Source organism: Marmota marmota, unplaced genomic scaffold, assembly GCF_001458135.2.
Source record: "Marmota marmota marmota unplaced genomic scaffold, marMar, whole genome shotgun sequence".
Classification (NCBI taxonomy): domain Eukaryota; kingdom Metazoa; phylum Chordata; class Mammalia; order Rodentia; family Sciuridae; genus Marmota; species Marmota marmota.
Window position 1 is genome coordinate 53,151,503 of NW_026000005.1, and position 14,358 is coordinate 53,165,860.

At 64.1% G+C, this 14,358-nt stretch overlaps 1 protein-coding gene across 30 annotated transcripts in view; it reads right to left on the bottom strand.

The window, feature by feature from the left end:
- Kif1a (kinesin family member 1A) overlaps positions 1–14,358 on the bottom strand; it is a 62,000-nt gene that overhangs the window by 35,071 nt on the left and 12,571 nt on the right. For 6 of the 30 annotated variants that reach the window (XM_048808902.1, XM_048808895.1, XM_048808901.1 and 3 more), the window contains exons 12-26: positions 14,106–14,248; positions 13,631–13,657; positions 12,241–12,446; positions 11,098–11,177; positions 10,644–10,719; positions 8,724–8,803; positions 8,264–8,370; positions 7,342–7,425; positions 5,200–5,380; positions 5,056–5,128; positions 4,852–4,945; positions 3,974–4,122; positions 3,484–3,662; positions 1,823–1,960; positions 867–1,136 (exon numbers count right to left, since the gene is read on the bottom strand). In XM_048808902.1, the coding sequence (XP_048664859.1) occupies positions 867–1,136; positions 1,823–1,960; positions 3,484–3,662; positions 3,974–4,122; positions 4,852–4,945; positions 5,056–5,128; positions 5,200–5,380; positions 7,342–7,425; positions 8,264–8,370; positions 8,724–8,803; positions 10,644–10,719; positions 11,098–11,177; positions 12,241–12,446; positions 13,631–13,657; positions 14,106–14,248 (1,887 nt within the window). The remainder of the gene's footprint in view (positions 1–866; positions 1,137–1,822; positions 1,961–3,483; positions 3,663–3,973; positions 4,123–4,851; positions 4,946–5,055; positions 5,129–5,199; positions 5,381–7,341; positions 7,426–8,263; positions 8,371–8,723; positions 8,804–10,643; positions 10,720–11,097; positions 11,178–12,240; positions 12,447–13,630; positions 13,658–14,105; positions 14,249–14,358) is intronic. The other 24 variants (XM_015481671.2, XM_048808921.1, XM_048808920.1 and 21 more) reach the window with 9 other exon arrangements.

Sequence of the window (14,358 nt, forward strand, 5' to 3'; positions counted from 1 at the left end):
AGGCTGCTGGACCTGCCTTCTCCTGTCTCCATCCCTCCATGAGAACAGAATGAACAGTGGGTGCCAGGTCCACCTGCAGGCGGGATGTCTGCCCCAGGTCTGGGCTTCCCCACAGCCTCTGTTCCACCTCCTGACCTTGGCCACTCCTACACCTGGGGGCTGTTAATGACCAGCTCCTGCTGCCAAGGGCAGGTGCCCAGAGGGCCCTGGGCCACGGGTCCATCTCTCCCTGTGACAGCCTGGGAGAACACCCTCACCTCTGCACAGAGGCAGGGCCTGCCAGGCCCCTCATGTGGGGCAGTAGAGGGGGCTCTTGCCTGCCCTAGGCTGACCCCCAAGTCCTGCTCCTTTCCCCAGAACAGAGTGGCGCTGGATGCACACAGGGAACTGCCTTCTCTTTGGAGTGACTGAAGCCGCCTCAGTGGGATGAGCTGGCTCCACTTGGGGTGCCCCTTCCTCACCTCTCACCCCAGTCCTTGCACAGAGACTCATAGGGTAGAACCTGGGCACCAGGGCCAGAGCCACGGCCAGGTCCCAGGTTTCCTGCGGCCTCCGTAGAAGCAGTTCCACCTGCAGGATCCAGTGCCATGGGCCGGTGGCCACCCTGCGGGCTCCAGGGCTGCGTCTTCCCTAGGACCCCGACCCTGTACCACTCGGCCAGAGCATTCATCTCCAGGAGGGGAGTGCCCACGGGGCCGCCGCGGGAGCCCCAGCTCCCTCAGGCCCTGCCTCGGAAGGCCAGCCCCTCAGCCTGCCTTGGCTGGGAGGGTCCGGGGTCACACCCTGACGCCTGATCGTGCCCACAGCAGTGCTCCTGTGCAAAAGAGCTGGTTCCTCCCCAGCATGCTCTGCTCAGCCTCACCAACCTTCCTACTAAACTGAACAGGGGGGGCCGGTCGTAAAACGGGTCCCGGCCGTCGCACAGCGTGTGCTCCGGAAAGACGTCGTCCTCCAGGTCCTCCTCCTCCTCCTCCTCCTCCTCCTCCTCCTCCTCCTCCCCCACGCTCTGCTCCTCGGCAGGCTCGGTGGCGTCGGAGTCGGGGCTCGAGAAGGTGGGGGAGGGGGTGAGACCAGCCATGCGCTCGCTCATGCATGTGTTGAGAAGAGGGTAGCTGTTGCAGCCAGAGATGACTGGACTGAGGTTAGTACGACAAGACAGAGAGAGGTTAACACCAGCTACCCGCGGGAGGCGGCGGCCGGGGCACGCTTCTGTGTGAACCCAACCCAGCACACGCACCACCAAGAAGGCCGCTTTCAAGACAGGAGGACCAGAATCCCACCCCAGCCCCAGGCTTGAAGCAAACCACACGTGTGGTCAGCTGGAAGGCTCCAGAAGGTTCTGGAAGGCACCAACGGTGTGATGGAGAACAGGGGTCCTAGCCAGGCATCCCCAAGGCCATGGTGAAGACCTCAGAATGCCACTGTTGTGTGGGGTCAGAGGCTGGGCACAGACCCCAGACCAGAGACCAGGAAGGAGGTGGTGGCCTCTATGGCCTCTAAGGCTTGGGGGCACAGCCCTGCCTCTGCGTTCTCACCCCACAGGGCACCGGCCCAAGGCCCCCGCTGCTGGGGAGTCTCACACAGACGGGGCAGGGTGGCAATGGTGAGACCCAGCTCATGCCCTGAGGTTGCAGCCCTCAGGTGTGTGGTGAGGAGTGGCGGGGCGGGGGATGGGGGCCTTGGTGGGGCAGAACAAGGCGGAGCAGAGCTCCCTCCTTGTGTCAGGGCCAGGACCAGTGGGGTCCAGGCCTGGGAGGAGGCCGCTCTTCCCACTGCCCTCTCGCTATCACATGCTGTGCCAGGGCAAGGAGGAGGCGCCCACCTGCCCACCAGCCGGAACCAGGGGAAGCGGTCGTAGAAGGGGTCTCCACCGGTCACCACGTTGTCGCAGTCCTCCACCACGCTGGAGGGCACCTCCGCGGCCCTGTCGTACATCTCACGCATCAGGTCCAGGCGCTGCCTGTGGGGCGCAGCACACTGTGTGGGCTGGGGCCAGCCACCGTGGGCCTGGCCCAGAAACCCCCCAGATCCTCGGAACTGGCCAATCGGGAGACGCACTTGCAGTTAGACAGGCAGACTCACCCTCCTGAGCCCACAAGCCTGCAGCTGGCCTGAGGGGTGCAGGGACCCCCATGGGCAGCGGCTGGAGGAGAGGCAGGGACGGGGCAGGGAGGACTAAGAAAATGTCTTCGAAATCATGCTCAGGTGAGCGGCAGTGCTGGGCAGAGCCCAGGGCTCAGTGCTCAGGACCACACTCACTCCCAGGGGACACCCCTGCCTGGGGCAGGCACCCTGAGCATGGAGCCCGGAGGTCTGCAGGGTGCTCATGTGTGGACCCCTGTGTGTGTGTGTGTGTGTGTGTGTGTGTGTGTGTGTCTGCCAGGGTGCATGGGAGTGTGCCAGATTGTGTATCTACCATTGTGTGTGTGCAGTGTGTACCAGTGCATGTGCTGATGTGTGTATGTGTGTCTACCAGTGTATCAGAGTATGAGTACTGGTGCATCTACCCGTGTGTGTGTCTACCACTGTGTACCAGCATGTGCGTGTATCTACCAGAGTCTACCACTGTGTGTACGTGTCTTGTGTGTGTGGACCAGTGTGCGTATCAGTGTGTGTGTGTCTGTGTCCACCTGTTGTATGTGTGTATACGTGTGTGTGAGCTATACAAGAGAGGAGAGTGTGGATCCCATGATTGGTCTTCCATGTTCTGATGTTTGGACACTTTGGGGACTTTCTGGTGGGGAGAGCCCTCTGCCACCTCCCACCCCGAGCCTAGCGGTTCCTGGAGCCCACCTGTCACACACAAATGAATGACTCGGAGTGCCCCTGACCTCCTCCCTCCCTGGTTTCCCACAGGCCAAGCCAACATTCCCTTTGTCCCACGTCACCAGGCCAGGAGGCGGTCAGAAGCTCTGGCCTTCCTGCTTTGGCCAGCCCTGGTGCCTCCCCCCATGCCCTGGGTCCCCTCCTAGCAGCTGCAGGGACATTCTGCTCTGCCTTCAATGGCATCTGCCCCCGCGTTTTCACGCGGTCACCTTTCATAGAGGAAGAACAAGCACAAAGCACAGTGAGTCCGCAGGCCACGGAAGCCGAGCCACAGGGCCAGTGGCTCCTCGGTGGTGCAGCTGCTGTGGGAGGGTGCAAGGGAGGAGCCAGGAGCCCAGTCCCCTCCTGCTGCCCCCAAGCTCCTGGCTCTGGGGACGCTGATCCCACCCTCCAGGCCTGGCTGTGCCCATCCAGTGCCCCACTGCCCACAGGACCTCCAGGGTCATGACCCTTCCCTCCCTTCCAGAAGGACCGTCTTGGCCTCTGTGGGCCTCAGTCTGCCTCCTCTTACTTCTGAGGTCTGACCACAGCACTGGTAAGAGGATGCAGATTACAGGAGACCCCCTGTGTGCCCTGTGCGAAGGTTGAGCCTGGCCCTGGCTCTGTCCTGGAGGAAGGCCCACCCCACTGTCCACTCCAGCTGCCCACCAGCCACACCTGAGCTTCTCCAGCGTCCAGTAGTGGGTGGCCCCGTTCTTCTGGTCCTGCACTTCCACGGCCACTATCGTGCGGGGGAAGGGCCGAGTCTCCCGGTCTCTGGCAGCCTCTGGGGGCAGCAGGTCTGGCGGCAGTGGGGAGTAGAGGGTATCCGTGAGGAGGACAAACTGGAACTGGACCTGTGGAAGATGGCCTATCGTCAGTCCCTGGTGAGTGGAACCAGGTCCCCAGTGGGGCTTCCTGCCGACCTCAGAGCCTTTGACTAGTGCCCATGGGCACTGGGCCTTCTAGCCACACTGCAGAGGTCCTGCTCCCCGTGTCCCCTCCTGGCCAACACCTTCCCTGAGCAGAAAGGGCAAGCTGTCCATCTCAGCCAGTCCCAGACCCTCCTTCTGCTGCCCACCCCGGGGCCAAGGTCAGGCAGGGCCCTTCTGTCCACCTTGGGCTGAGAGGCGACAGGACGGGTCTGGCCAGCAGACTGAGCACCCACCTTTTTCTTGAGCTCGACGCTGATCGCATTGGCCTCCTTGAGGAAGATGGCATTGCCCCACAGCAGGTCCCGCAGGGACGTGAACTGGTACCACTTCCACTTCCGAAAGGCCCACAGGGCCAGCTCACACTCGCGCTCTGTCCACTGCACTGTGGAAGAGGCCACAGGGTCGTCAGAGACAGGCAGCTGTGTTGTCCACTGTGCCCAACCTTTGGGAGGTCCAGGCAGCAGGGTCATGCTGTGAGAGCACAGGCTGGCTCTGTGCCCAGTGTGCACAGAAAGGTTACTCCCCTCCAGAGGTGCAAGGGCAGGCTGGCCTGGTGGGGGACTGGAGGCCCCAGGTTCTGCAGCTCTGGTCAGCCCCTCCCACTCAGGGCCTGGGCCTGGGGCTCCATGCTGGGGACCCCGATTTTAAAGAGAATGAAGAAGCCAGTGGAAAGCTCTGTAAGTGAGCCATGTGGAAGGGCCCAGGTGCCCCAAGATAAAGGGCAGTGGTCCCGAGCACCAGGCTGAGGTGGGGGCTGCGGTAGTCTGCCAGTGGTAGCCAACAGGCCACGCAGGCCAGCAGTGGGGGACGGGGCCCCAGGAGAGGAGGCAGGAGAGCAGGCCAGGTGCCCCCGGAGCAGGGCTCCAGGCCCCCCAGGAAAAGGGCGTCCTTGGAGAGGGACACAGTGGCCCTTGGTCTCCACAGGTCACATGGTGAGGCACATGCCAAGCGCTTGCCACCTCAGCCCTGGCCACCCGTCCACACCCACATGTGCGTGCACGGCCGTGCTTGCCTGCTGCTGCTCGGCCTCCAGAGCCCCATCTCCACATGCTCCCTGGCCAAGGAGGCCTCCCCCTGGGGCAACAGGCCGCCTCCCCACTCAGGCCCTCACCTTCGTCCTCGGGCTCCTCCTCCTCCTCGTTCACCTCTGGGTAGTACCTGGAGTCCATCTGCTTCTGCAGGGCCTCCAGCTTGCTCTCGTAGTCCTGCAGAGAGAAGCCAAGGCTTGGGCTCACCGGGGAGACGAGGTGGCCCTTGCACAGAGGAGGCTGGGCAGACAGAGAGGGCAGGGAGAGAGGCCCCCCAGTGTCCTCACCAGCCTCTGCTGCTCCAGCAGGTAGGTGGCCTCCTCCCGCTCCCGGCGGTACTGGTCCTCCAGCTCCTGGAGCCTGCAAGGGGGCAGCAGGTAAGCGCAGGAGGCCCACAGGCGCGGCGGGCAGCAGCCTGCCCCAGGCCTCACCTCTGCTCCATCTCCTGCTTCATGTCAATGCCCTGCTTCTCCAGCAGCTCACGCTGGGCAAAGGCCCAGTCCACAGGCTCCGCCGGCGTCTCCGCGCAGGGCGTGCGCTCCCTTTCCTGGCGGGCCTGCTCCGGGTGGTTGAACCGGAACACGTGGCTCTTACCCATGATGATGCGGTTTCCTGGGGGACAGAGGCAAGGCTGGCCTCAGTGGCCATGAGAGAGAGGGAGAGGAAGGAAGGGGGTGCAGCTCCTTCCTCTGTCTGGCCCTCCCAGCACTCCAGGGAGGCCCCCACAACCAGGAGACCCACTCCAAGCCCCTCTCCTCCTCAGCCTCTTCCTTCTCTCCCAAATCCAACCCCTGGGTCGCTCCCTGCTCAGCAGCTGGTGGTCTGCTGCGGCCTCCAGTGTCCCTATAGAGTGTGGCAATCACCACTCTGGTCCCCCCTCCCCTGTGCGCTCGGCCAGGGTGTTCCCTGATGTGCAAGTTGTGGCTACTGCCGGGGCCGTGGGTCCACAGAGCCTTCTCCCCATCACTCCCTCTGGACAGGAAGGGCTAGGGCAGGGCTGCCAGGCCCAGGGTGGGAAGGCCACAGATGCTGGTCCTTAGGGCAGCCAGAGTGTCAGAGGCGGAGCGCCGGAGGCTGACCTTGGTCCAGGCCTGCCCACCCAACCCCAGTCCTGGACCCCTCTCAGGACCCACGCATCTACAGGGCCCCTGGGGCAGTGCCTGCTGATTTTGGACAGTCCTGCCTGTATGGCCCCTTTGAAGCCCTCACTTCCCCTGTTCTGCCCTCACCTGAGCCTCAATGTTTGCAGGAAGGTCCCCTCAGTCCCTGCTCAGCCCCTAGCCCGGCCACCCTCATCCAGTCACTGCCTCCAGCCTCCCTGTGCTCAGGCTCACACACTGGGTGGGAACCCCAAGCCAAGGTCTCCCCTGGGCGGGCCCAGAACCTGCCCAAGGCTCATGGGCAACAGAACAAACCCTGAAATGACCGAGAACAGTAGCAGCTGTCTGTCTAGACTGCCCACCCCAGGTGATGAGCCTCCATGGCCTCCGGGTATTCTGGTGTCCCTCCAAAGTGTCCTTAGGGACCCAAAGGCAGGATTTTGGAGTTCTGAAGACTCCTAGACAAGGAGGCCCTCAGGGTGAAGGCAGGCTGGGTCACCTCCCACCTCCCTACCCCTGGGGTGGACAGAGGGACCTCCTCATTCCCAGCCAGAGCTCATTCCTGGCCAAGGTTGATTGATGGTCAGTTTAACATGTCAGCTTGGACAGGTTACAGCAGCCAGTGACCCCACCAAGCACTGTCTAGGTGTTGCCGTGGAGGTGGTCCTGGACATGTGGTCAACATCAGCAACCAGCTGACCATATGTGAAAGAGAGTTCCTCTACGGTGCGAGGGCCTCCATCAATCAGTGGAAGGCCCTAGGAGTGAACAGAGGAAGGAAGATCTACCTGCTGATGGTGAGTCTTCTCCTGCCCAGGAGATTCGGGCCTGCTGCCTGCCTGGGGGCTTGGACCCTCCCTGGCCTACAGCCTGCCACTCACCTAGGCCATGTCTTTGAACTAAATCTTCTTAAATGTGTACGGGGGTATCCCTCAGCCAAGCTCTGGCCATGGCTGCCTATGCACCCTGCTCCTGCTTTCTCCAGACTGACCCCAGGCAAAAGCCAGATGGCACTTCCTGTCCAACTCCCCTAAAGAAGGGAATTTCTGCCACGTGCACCTGGGTTTACACCAGGGGCACCAGGATGCTCACATCTGGACAACAGGCCAATCCCACACCAACTGACCACGCTGCCCTCCAGCCCTCTCTCCCAGCCCAGCCCACCGAGTGTCCATCCTGAGCCCGGGGAGGAGCCTCTTCTGGAACGGGTCCCACCTCGGCTTCCCAAGCAGCCCCAGCCCACTGTGGGGTCCCCGTGTGCAGACCGGGCTCTCTGCTCAGGCCCAGTGCCCGGTGGGGCGTGGGGAGGCTCACAAGCTAGTCAGGAGCCCACAGCCTGCAGAGCCGCCACCCACGGGCCATGGGCTGTGCCCACAGGGGGCTTCACACGGAGAAGGGGTGACTTGGGCATTGGGATAGGGGCTTCCCCTGATGCCCTGTCCACTCCGTGGTCCCTCTTGCCCTTGGCCATACCTGACCGCAGGATGCTGGGCTCAGTGACTTTCTTGCCATTGACGTACGTGTCTGCCCCCTCACAGGGCTCCAGGGTCACCACAGCTACAAGACAGAGACAAAGTCAACTTAGAGGGACTGTCACTTCAGCAGCTCAGCTTTCCTGCCCTGGGCAGGAGGTGGGTTCTCTGCTCATTCAGTAGAGGAGGAAAGTGACCTGTAAAAGGGAGCTGTGTGTGTCCAAGATGGGGCTGGCGAGGCCATGCAGGGCTCCACAGCCAGGGCCCTGCCCAGGTCTCCAGGTGGGTAATGGGTAATACAATGGCCGACTCTCCCCAGGGCATCCCAGAGTCCTCTGGCTTCACCCCACCCGAACTGGAGAGGACAGACGCTTTGGGGACAGAGTCAGGGAGAGCTGACTGTCGTCAGCGTTGCTCAAGGACACTAAGCACCATCCTCCTGAGCTGGCCAAGTGGACAGTGAGCTCCACTCACAGATCTGCAGGTCACAGGCTGGTCAGACTCCCATTGGGAGCTGCCCTGACAGCCACGGACATCAATGTAGCCGGCCCATCCCAGAGATGGGCAACGCCACCTTCTGGAAGGCAGCCGCTAGACAGGCAAGGAAATGGGCAGATGGCCGCTCCACAGCCAGCAGGAAGCATGGTCCCCAAACAGCTCTCCAGCCTGGACCTGGGCGCTCCTCATGGCTCACTGTCCTGCTGCCAGAACACCCCCACGCTCCCAGACACATTGCCAACCTCCCACGTCCCACCCCTCGTCTTCCAAGACACTGGGCTCCCTGGAGCACCCCTGGCCATGGGAGGCACCAGGCCCTCCCTAAGTACCCAAGGGAGTTGTCCCCAAGGCTGTCCTGTGCCCAATGCATGGCTTAGGCTCCTCTCAGAGACCCCTCCGGGGCAAGAGGGGTGGGGAACACACACCTTCACTACCTCCCCTGGAGTCGCTCCGGAAGACACAGTGCTCCTCCTTGATGAAGTGTCCGCTCAGGACAATGTCCTGCCGCCTCTCGGCATCCTCCCTGCCCACTCTGGGGGGGGGGGCAAGAGGACCATTAGCAGCTTACACAGGTCCAGCACACCCATGAGGACACCCACTGGCCCACCTGTGCCCACAGGCAGCCTTGGGGAGGCCCAGCTGGTATCTTTGGGGAAATGCCCCACAAGGGCATTGTGAGGGTGCTGGGCAGTGAGGGGTGAGAGGACCCCAGTGCAGCCCAGCCTTGGGATCGACAGCCCAGAGGAGACACAGGGTCACTTCAGAAGCACGCATGGGCAGCAGTATTGCTAGAGCAGGTGACCAACTTGATGGCCCTCGGTGGGGTAGCACAGGCTGGTAGGAACAGGGAGTCCCCCACGCCCAGCCCACCCTACCAGTGCCCACCTGGTGATGCCGTCCTTGATGTAGTACAGGAGGCACTCGGACATCAGCGGGTCCTCGTTCAGGTTCACAAGGTGAGGAGTCTGGGGGTAGGAGATGGGATGGCCACCTCTCCCAGGGCCACTGGCCACCCCACCCAAGCCTCCCCAGGCCCAGACCACGGCAACCCCAGCCTGGCAGACGAGACAGGAGAGCAGGAGAGGCAGGAAGGTCTCAACGGCAGAGCTCTTGCAGATGCCGGGACCCTTCCCCATCTGCCACTCAGCAGGTCAGAAAGCCGGGACTGGCCCTCAGGACCAGGAAGCACAGAGGTTGTGAAGGACGTCCCCCGGAGCCACGGGGGTTTGGAGGCCAGCTCCCCTACCCCAGGTCCACCAAATCCAGCCCAGGCCCAAGGTGATGCACCCCCCGACCAGGCCTGTCTCCACGGCCTTCTGCCCCCTGCCCACCCCATCAGCCCCTGCAGGCCCTACCCACTGTGGCCCTGGACTGGCCTCACTGCCTTCCCCACCCCTCCCAGGGCCTCCCTGGGCCCCCGCCCCCCCTGAACTCAGGAAGGGCATCACCCAGCTGTGTTCTAGGCGAAGTCCAGCAACATGGCAGAGGCCCGGGCTGGCCCTGCTCCCTGTGTCCCACAAGGGACCCCAAGCTGTCAATCCTAGGGCAGGCAGGAGAGACCTGGCCACCAGTCACGGGACCAACATCAGGCTGTCCCCTTCCCTGAGTGGATGCGGGTCCTAGGAAGGGCCAAGGGACACCAGATTCCCAGGGACGCCTAGCTTCTCGTGCGGGGTCCCTGGCGGTCCCACTCCTGAGCAGGGCACACACCCAGGGACATCAACAAAGCCGAGGACTCCAGGTGCCTAGTCTCTCAGGGGAGGGCCCAACCTCCAGGCTCCCAACAGCCTCAGGGCAATTTGCTCCAGACAAGAGCAGAGCCTGCTCAGGAGGTGTGTGGAGTCCAGCCCCATCGGGGCACCCTGGGCCCTGTCTGCAGTTCCTCCCAGGCACTCCTGCCCCTGGACCTGAGCACATGCTGCTGCCCTGGCCAGGTCCTGACCCTGCCCAGCCCCCATGGCTGGGACCTCCACCTGGCACCTGGCACATGCGGGCAGCATCAAGCCTTGCTGGGCCTGGCAGAGACACATGTGGAGCACAGCGGGGTCCCGCCTGCTGCCTGGGGACAGCCCAGACTCTGGCTGGGGGTGTGTGAGATGCACAAGCTCAACACCATCTGGGAAATGTGCCCGCCCGTTGGCCATAGAGCCTGCGGTAGGTGGCCTGGTAGCCTGGCCAGGGCCCGCAGGATGCCCTGCACTGGCCTCTTCCCAAGGCCTGATCACACTCCATGAGCTCACAGTGCATGATCATCCCCAAAGGGTCCAGTCCAAGAAGGCCAGTGCCCAGGGAGGCCACCCTGAAAGTGCCCAGTACCTTGATGCTCAGATGGGCAGGCTGCGAGTCCCACCTCCCCCAGGGCAGCCCTTCCTCAGCCTGGAGGTGGACTGTCCTCCTGGACCCCTGACCACCCTGCTGCCCACAGGCTGCCTTTCCAGTCTGGGGCCCAGGGGGACGAGGGCTAGGGGCTCCTGTGAGAGGCATGGGCTCCAGGCTAAGGCTGGGCCCACGTGTCTCAGGTGGCCAGCCCGGGCCTGGTTTCCCTTGCCCTGCCCCCAGGGGACCTAGTCCATATCTCAGGCAACTAAACACCTATCTCCTGTCCCAAAGCCACGAGGACTCCCTGACATGGTGACAGGGGACAAGCCTCCCACGGGAAGGAGAGTCTGGCTATGATTTAACAGCCACCCTGATGCCTGGCCAGACCCCCGCCTGCTCCCCTCCTCCCAGGAGCCCCTCTGGCCTCCACCAAGGGCACTGTCACCCTGCCCAGGGCAGCCCCCCAGACCTGGGCCCAGCTCCTACCTTTTTGGGAGAGAACACACCCAAGGTGCCACCGTCCTCCCTCATGGCCACACCCATCTCGGCCAGCAGTGCTTCCCTGGGGGACAGAGCTGGGGTCAGCAGGAGCGGCAGGGGACTTCCAGGACTGGCCTCAGCCTGCCTGACCAACTGACCCAGAGCCACCCAGTTGCTCCCAGGCCATATCCTGTCTGGTCAGTGAATTAGGCGTCCACCGGTGAGACCTTTTGTATCATGCTCCCTCAGGGGTCCTGTCTGCCAGGCCTCTATGGCCAGCGGCCAGCACCACCAGAGCTGGGGTCACTGGGTCAAAGGTAGGTACCAGGTTTGTCTTGGGCTGGGGTGCAGCCACCCCCAGGCCCAGGCACCCGGTGCTGGTGGCTGGGGCTTGTGTGTGTCCTGCCTGGGTCACAAACTCTCGGGCTGTGCCCCTGGCCTCAGTGTCCCCGTCACTCACCTCTCCATCCGAATCGCCTCCGTCCGCCGCAGCTTCTCCTCCCAGGTCTCGTTGAGCTCCGCGATGATCTTCTCCGTCTCCTGCGGGGCAGAGGGAGCAGGGTAAGGTCCTGCAGGCAGCAGCCAAGAGGGCAGGGAGGGCCCAGGACCGGATCTGAAGGTCCAGGTGGGGACCAAGGGACACGAGGCTTTCCTCTGGGTACAGCCGGGAGAATGGGGAGGTGACGTGAAACAGGAGGAAGCCAGCCTGATGTCCCAGAGGGCTCTGTGGCAGCTCTGTGCAGAGTCCCGTCCAGAACACAGTGCCAGCACCAGCACCTTGGGTGTCCTTCCCACACACATCTCAGGGCCCTCCAAGCCCCAAGAAGGCCAGGCCCACCCCGGGGGCTCCAAGCTCCTGGTATACACTCGGCCTCTCACATCAGCCTCGCCTGGGCCACGTGCCTGGTCCCCTCAGCCCCAGTCTGGCCCACCCCCTGCACAGCTCGGCACCACAGGCCCGGTGACTGAGGAGCCCGAGCATGAGGTGCTGAAGGCACAGTGCCCGTGGCTGGGGTGCGCGCGAGGCACCCGGAGGCACGGGGCAGCCCAGAAGGGGCTCAAAGCCTGCACGCCACGTGGCCTTCCCTCCTGTGAGTGTGGCTCCCGGGACGCAGGCGGGACTGCCACCACCTGTCGAGACCACCACGCAGGGCTGCGGCAGGGCCAGGGGCCGGCACTGCACGACCCAGCTCCCCACCAGGCGCCGGCTCATGCCATCAGATGCAGCGAGTTCTGCCCAGTGCCCCACGCCCAGGGCTTCCCTCCACGCTGGCAGCCAGGCCACAGGCCACCTGATATCACCCCTAGGTCCTTCACGGCACTTTCTGTCCAGAGCTCATCTGCACACTGGCCAAATCTTGTGCAGCCTAAGGATGCCCGGACACACCACCGGTGGGCAGGGAACAGGCCACAGTTGGCCTGGGTGGGCGCCAAGAATCTGCTGCTGCAGAGCTTGTCTGCCAGGAGGCACTGTGCCGGGGGGAGGGCAGGGCTGGGCCCACACCCAGGGTGCAGACCTGTCGCCTCTCCACACTCACCCTGGGCCCTGCAGCCTGGGTCCGTCGCCCACCCTCTGGTGCCCTCATTGCAGCCTGTCCCTCACCTTCAGCCTTTCAATGGCCTCCTCGCTGCCAGGGGCAAACAAGATGCGCTCATGGAGGCTGGACACCGAGGCGGCACGGCTGGACAGAGCCGAGAGCGAGGATGAGGGGCTCATGCCCACCAGGGCGTTGGTCACTGTGGAGAGATTGTCAGGGGCCTGACTCAGCTCGGCCCTGCCACGGTTATTGTTCTCAAGGTCCGACACATCTAGGGCAGGAGGGGAAGGCCAGGGGACAGACAGACGGGAGGGAGAGAAAAGAGAGACGCAGTTGGGACAGAGCCAGAGGGCAGACACCACGGCACGACCAGGCAGTCCCCCAGGACAAGCACACACAGGCCTCCCGGAGCCCTCTCCTGCACGGCTGCGGTGGCACAGGCAGGCCCGTGTGTGGCCCACGGAGCTCTCCCGGGCAGCAGCGCCCACGCCCCTCTGTACTCTGCCGAGCTCCCCACCACCTCCCTGTTCCTGGGCCCTCTGTGCTCCACACACCTGTATCCAGGGCCTGCGAGGGCACCTCGCAGCCTGTGCAGCGGGGGCCGGAGCTCCTGAGCCCACTAGGCCCGTCTGCCCTGCACCCAGGACCCTGTGCTCATCCTCACCCTCTGTAGGTGGGCCACCCCACCTCACCCCAACCCCTCCTGGGCCACCACGCACCCCAGCTACAGGGCCAGGGGGCACCAACTGTCCAGTCCTGCTGAACACACCTGGAAGAGGGGGTGAGCAGAAAGCCCTCCTGAGGGAGCCCCCTGCTCCTCCACCACCCCAGGGCTCAACTGCCCCAAAGCCCAGGGTTGGGCTGTGACACCCTAGAGGGGGGTGCCCAGCCCCCCCCCAGCAGAAGCACACACAGCAGAGCAGCGGCCAGCACAGGGCAGCACTGTGGGAGAGCACCAGAGACTGGGCCTTCTGCCCCGGGGTCAGGGAGAAAATACACCCCAGGGAGCCAGGTCAGGACCAGAGGAGACAGGCTGGTCAGGACTGGGTGGCACCTAGCACCTGCCAGCCACTCAGAGCCAGCACTTCCCTCCCAGGGCCTGGGGTCGGGCAGCTGGAGCAACAGCAGGGGAGGTGGGCCTGAACCAGGACAGCTTGGGACGCGCCCTCGGGCCCGCCTGGCCCTGGCGCATGGGCATTCTGACCTTCCCGGCTTCTGGAGCTCAGGGCTTAGAGGGTCTGCCTTGGCCACTGGGGCCTGAGAAGGCCTCGGCGGCAGCCCACTCCCAGCTGCCTCGGTTTCCAGTGGGGGTGAGGCGACCTGGAATGCGCCGGGGGAGGCGGAGCAGGGAGGCGCTCCTCCGCCTGCGGGGACCTGCCCTCCCAGCCCGTGCTGCCCTGTGCCCCCGCGGCCGGGCTGGAAGCGGACAAGCAGAGCAGCGCTGGGAATACACACATTTGGGTCCTCCGGGCACAGTGTTGGCTACGGGGAGGGCAGGCGTGGGGGAGGAAAGACAGAGAAACACAAGAGCAGGTTGGTCTCCAGAGGGCCAGCTCGCCCGCTCGAGGGTGGGCAGGCGGCAGCACGCAGGTAGCGGAGGTCTTCAGAGTGGGCACACAGGTGGGCAGCACCGGGGCCTGCCGGGCTTTCAGGAAACCATCTCTGGCCTGCTTGGGCCAGCTCCAAACCCAAACCATGCACCTCCATCCAGGCCAGGAACCTCGGCCCTTGCCCAGAGCCTCCGCCAAGGGCCTCCCACCCAGAGGCAGTCTGGGAACGCTGAGCAGGCCAGGGATTCAGCAGGTCCCCACCCCGGCCCCAGCCCGGCCCCAGCCCTGCCCCAGCCAGCAGGCAGAGACCCAGGAGAGAGGCCATGATGCTGAGCAGCCCCGGTCGGAGGTCCCCGGCACAGGCTGCTGCAGACACTCACTGTCGGTGATGTCACCCAGGCCCTGGGCGTACAGCAGGTCCCGCAGCCGCGTCACCTCATCCTTCAGTTCCCGGATCAGCTTGTTGTTGGGGTCTTCATTGATGATGGCGTTGCAGCGAATCTGCTTGGCCCTGTCCGCGTACCTGGGCAGGAGAGGGGTGGGCTGGGACAGGCCCCTCACAAGACGGGAGCAGAGCTCTACTCCTCACCGGGCCACCAGGGGTCACTCTGCGGCCAGTGGCCACAGGAGACC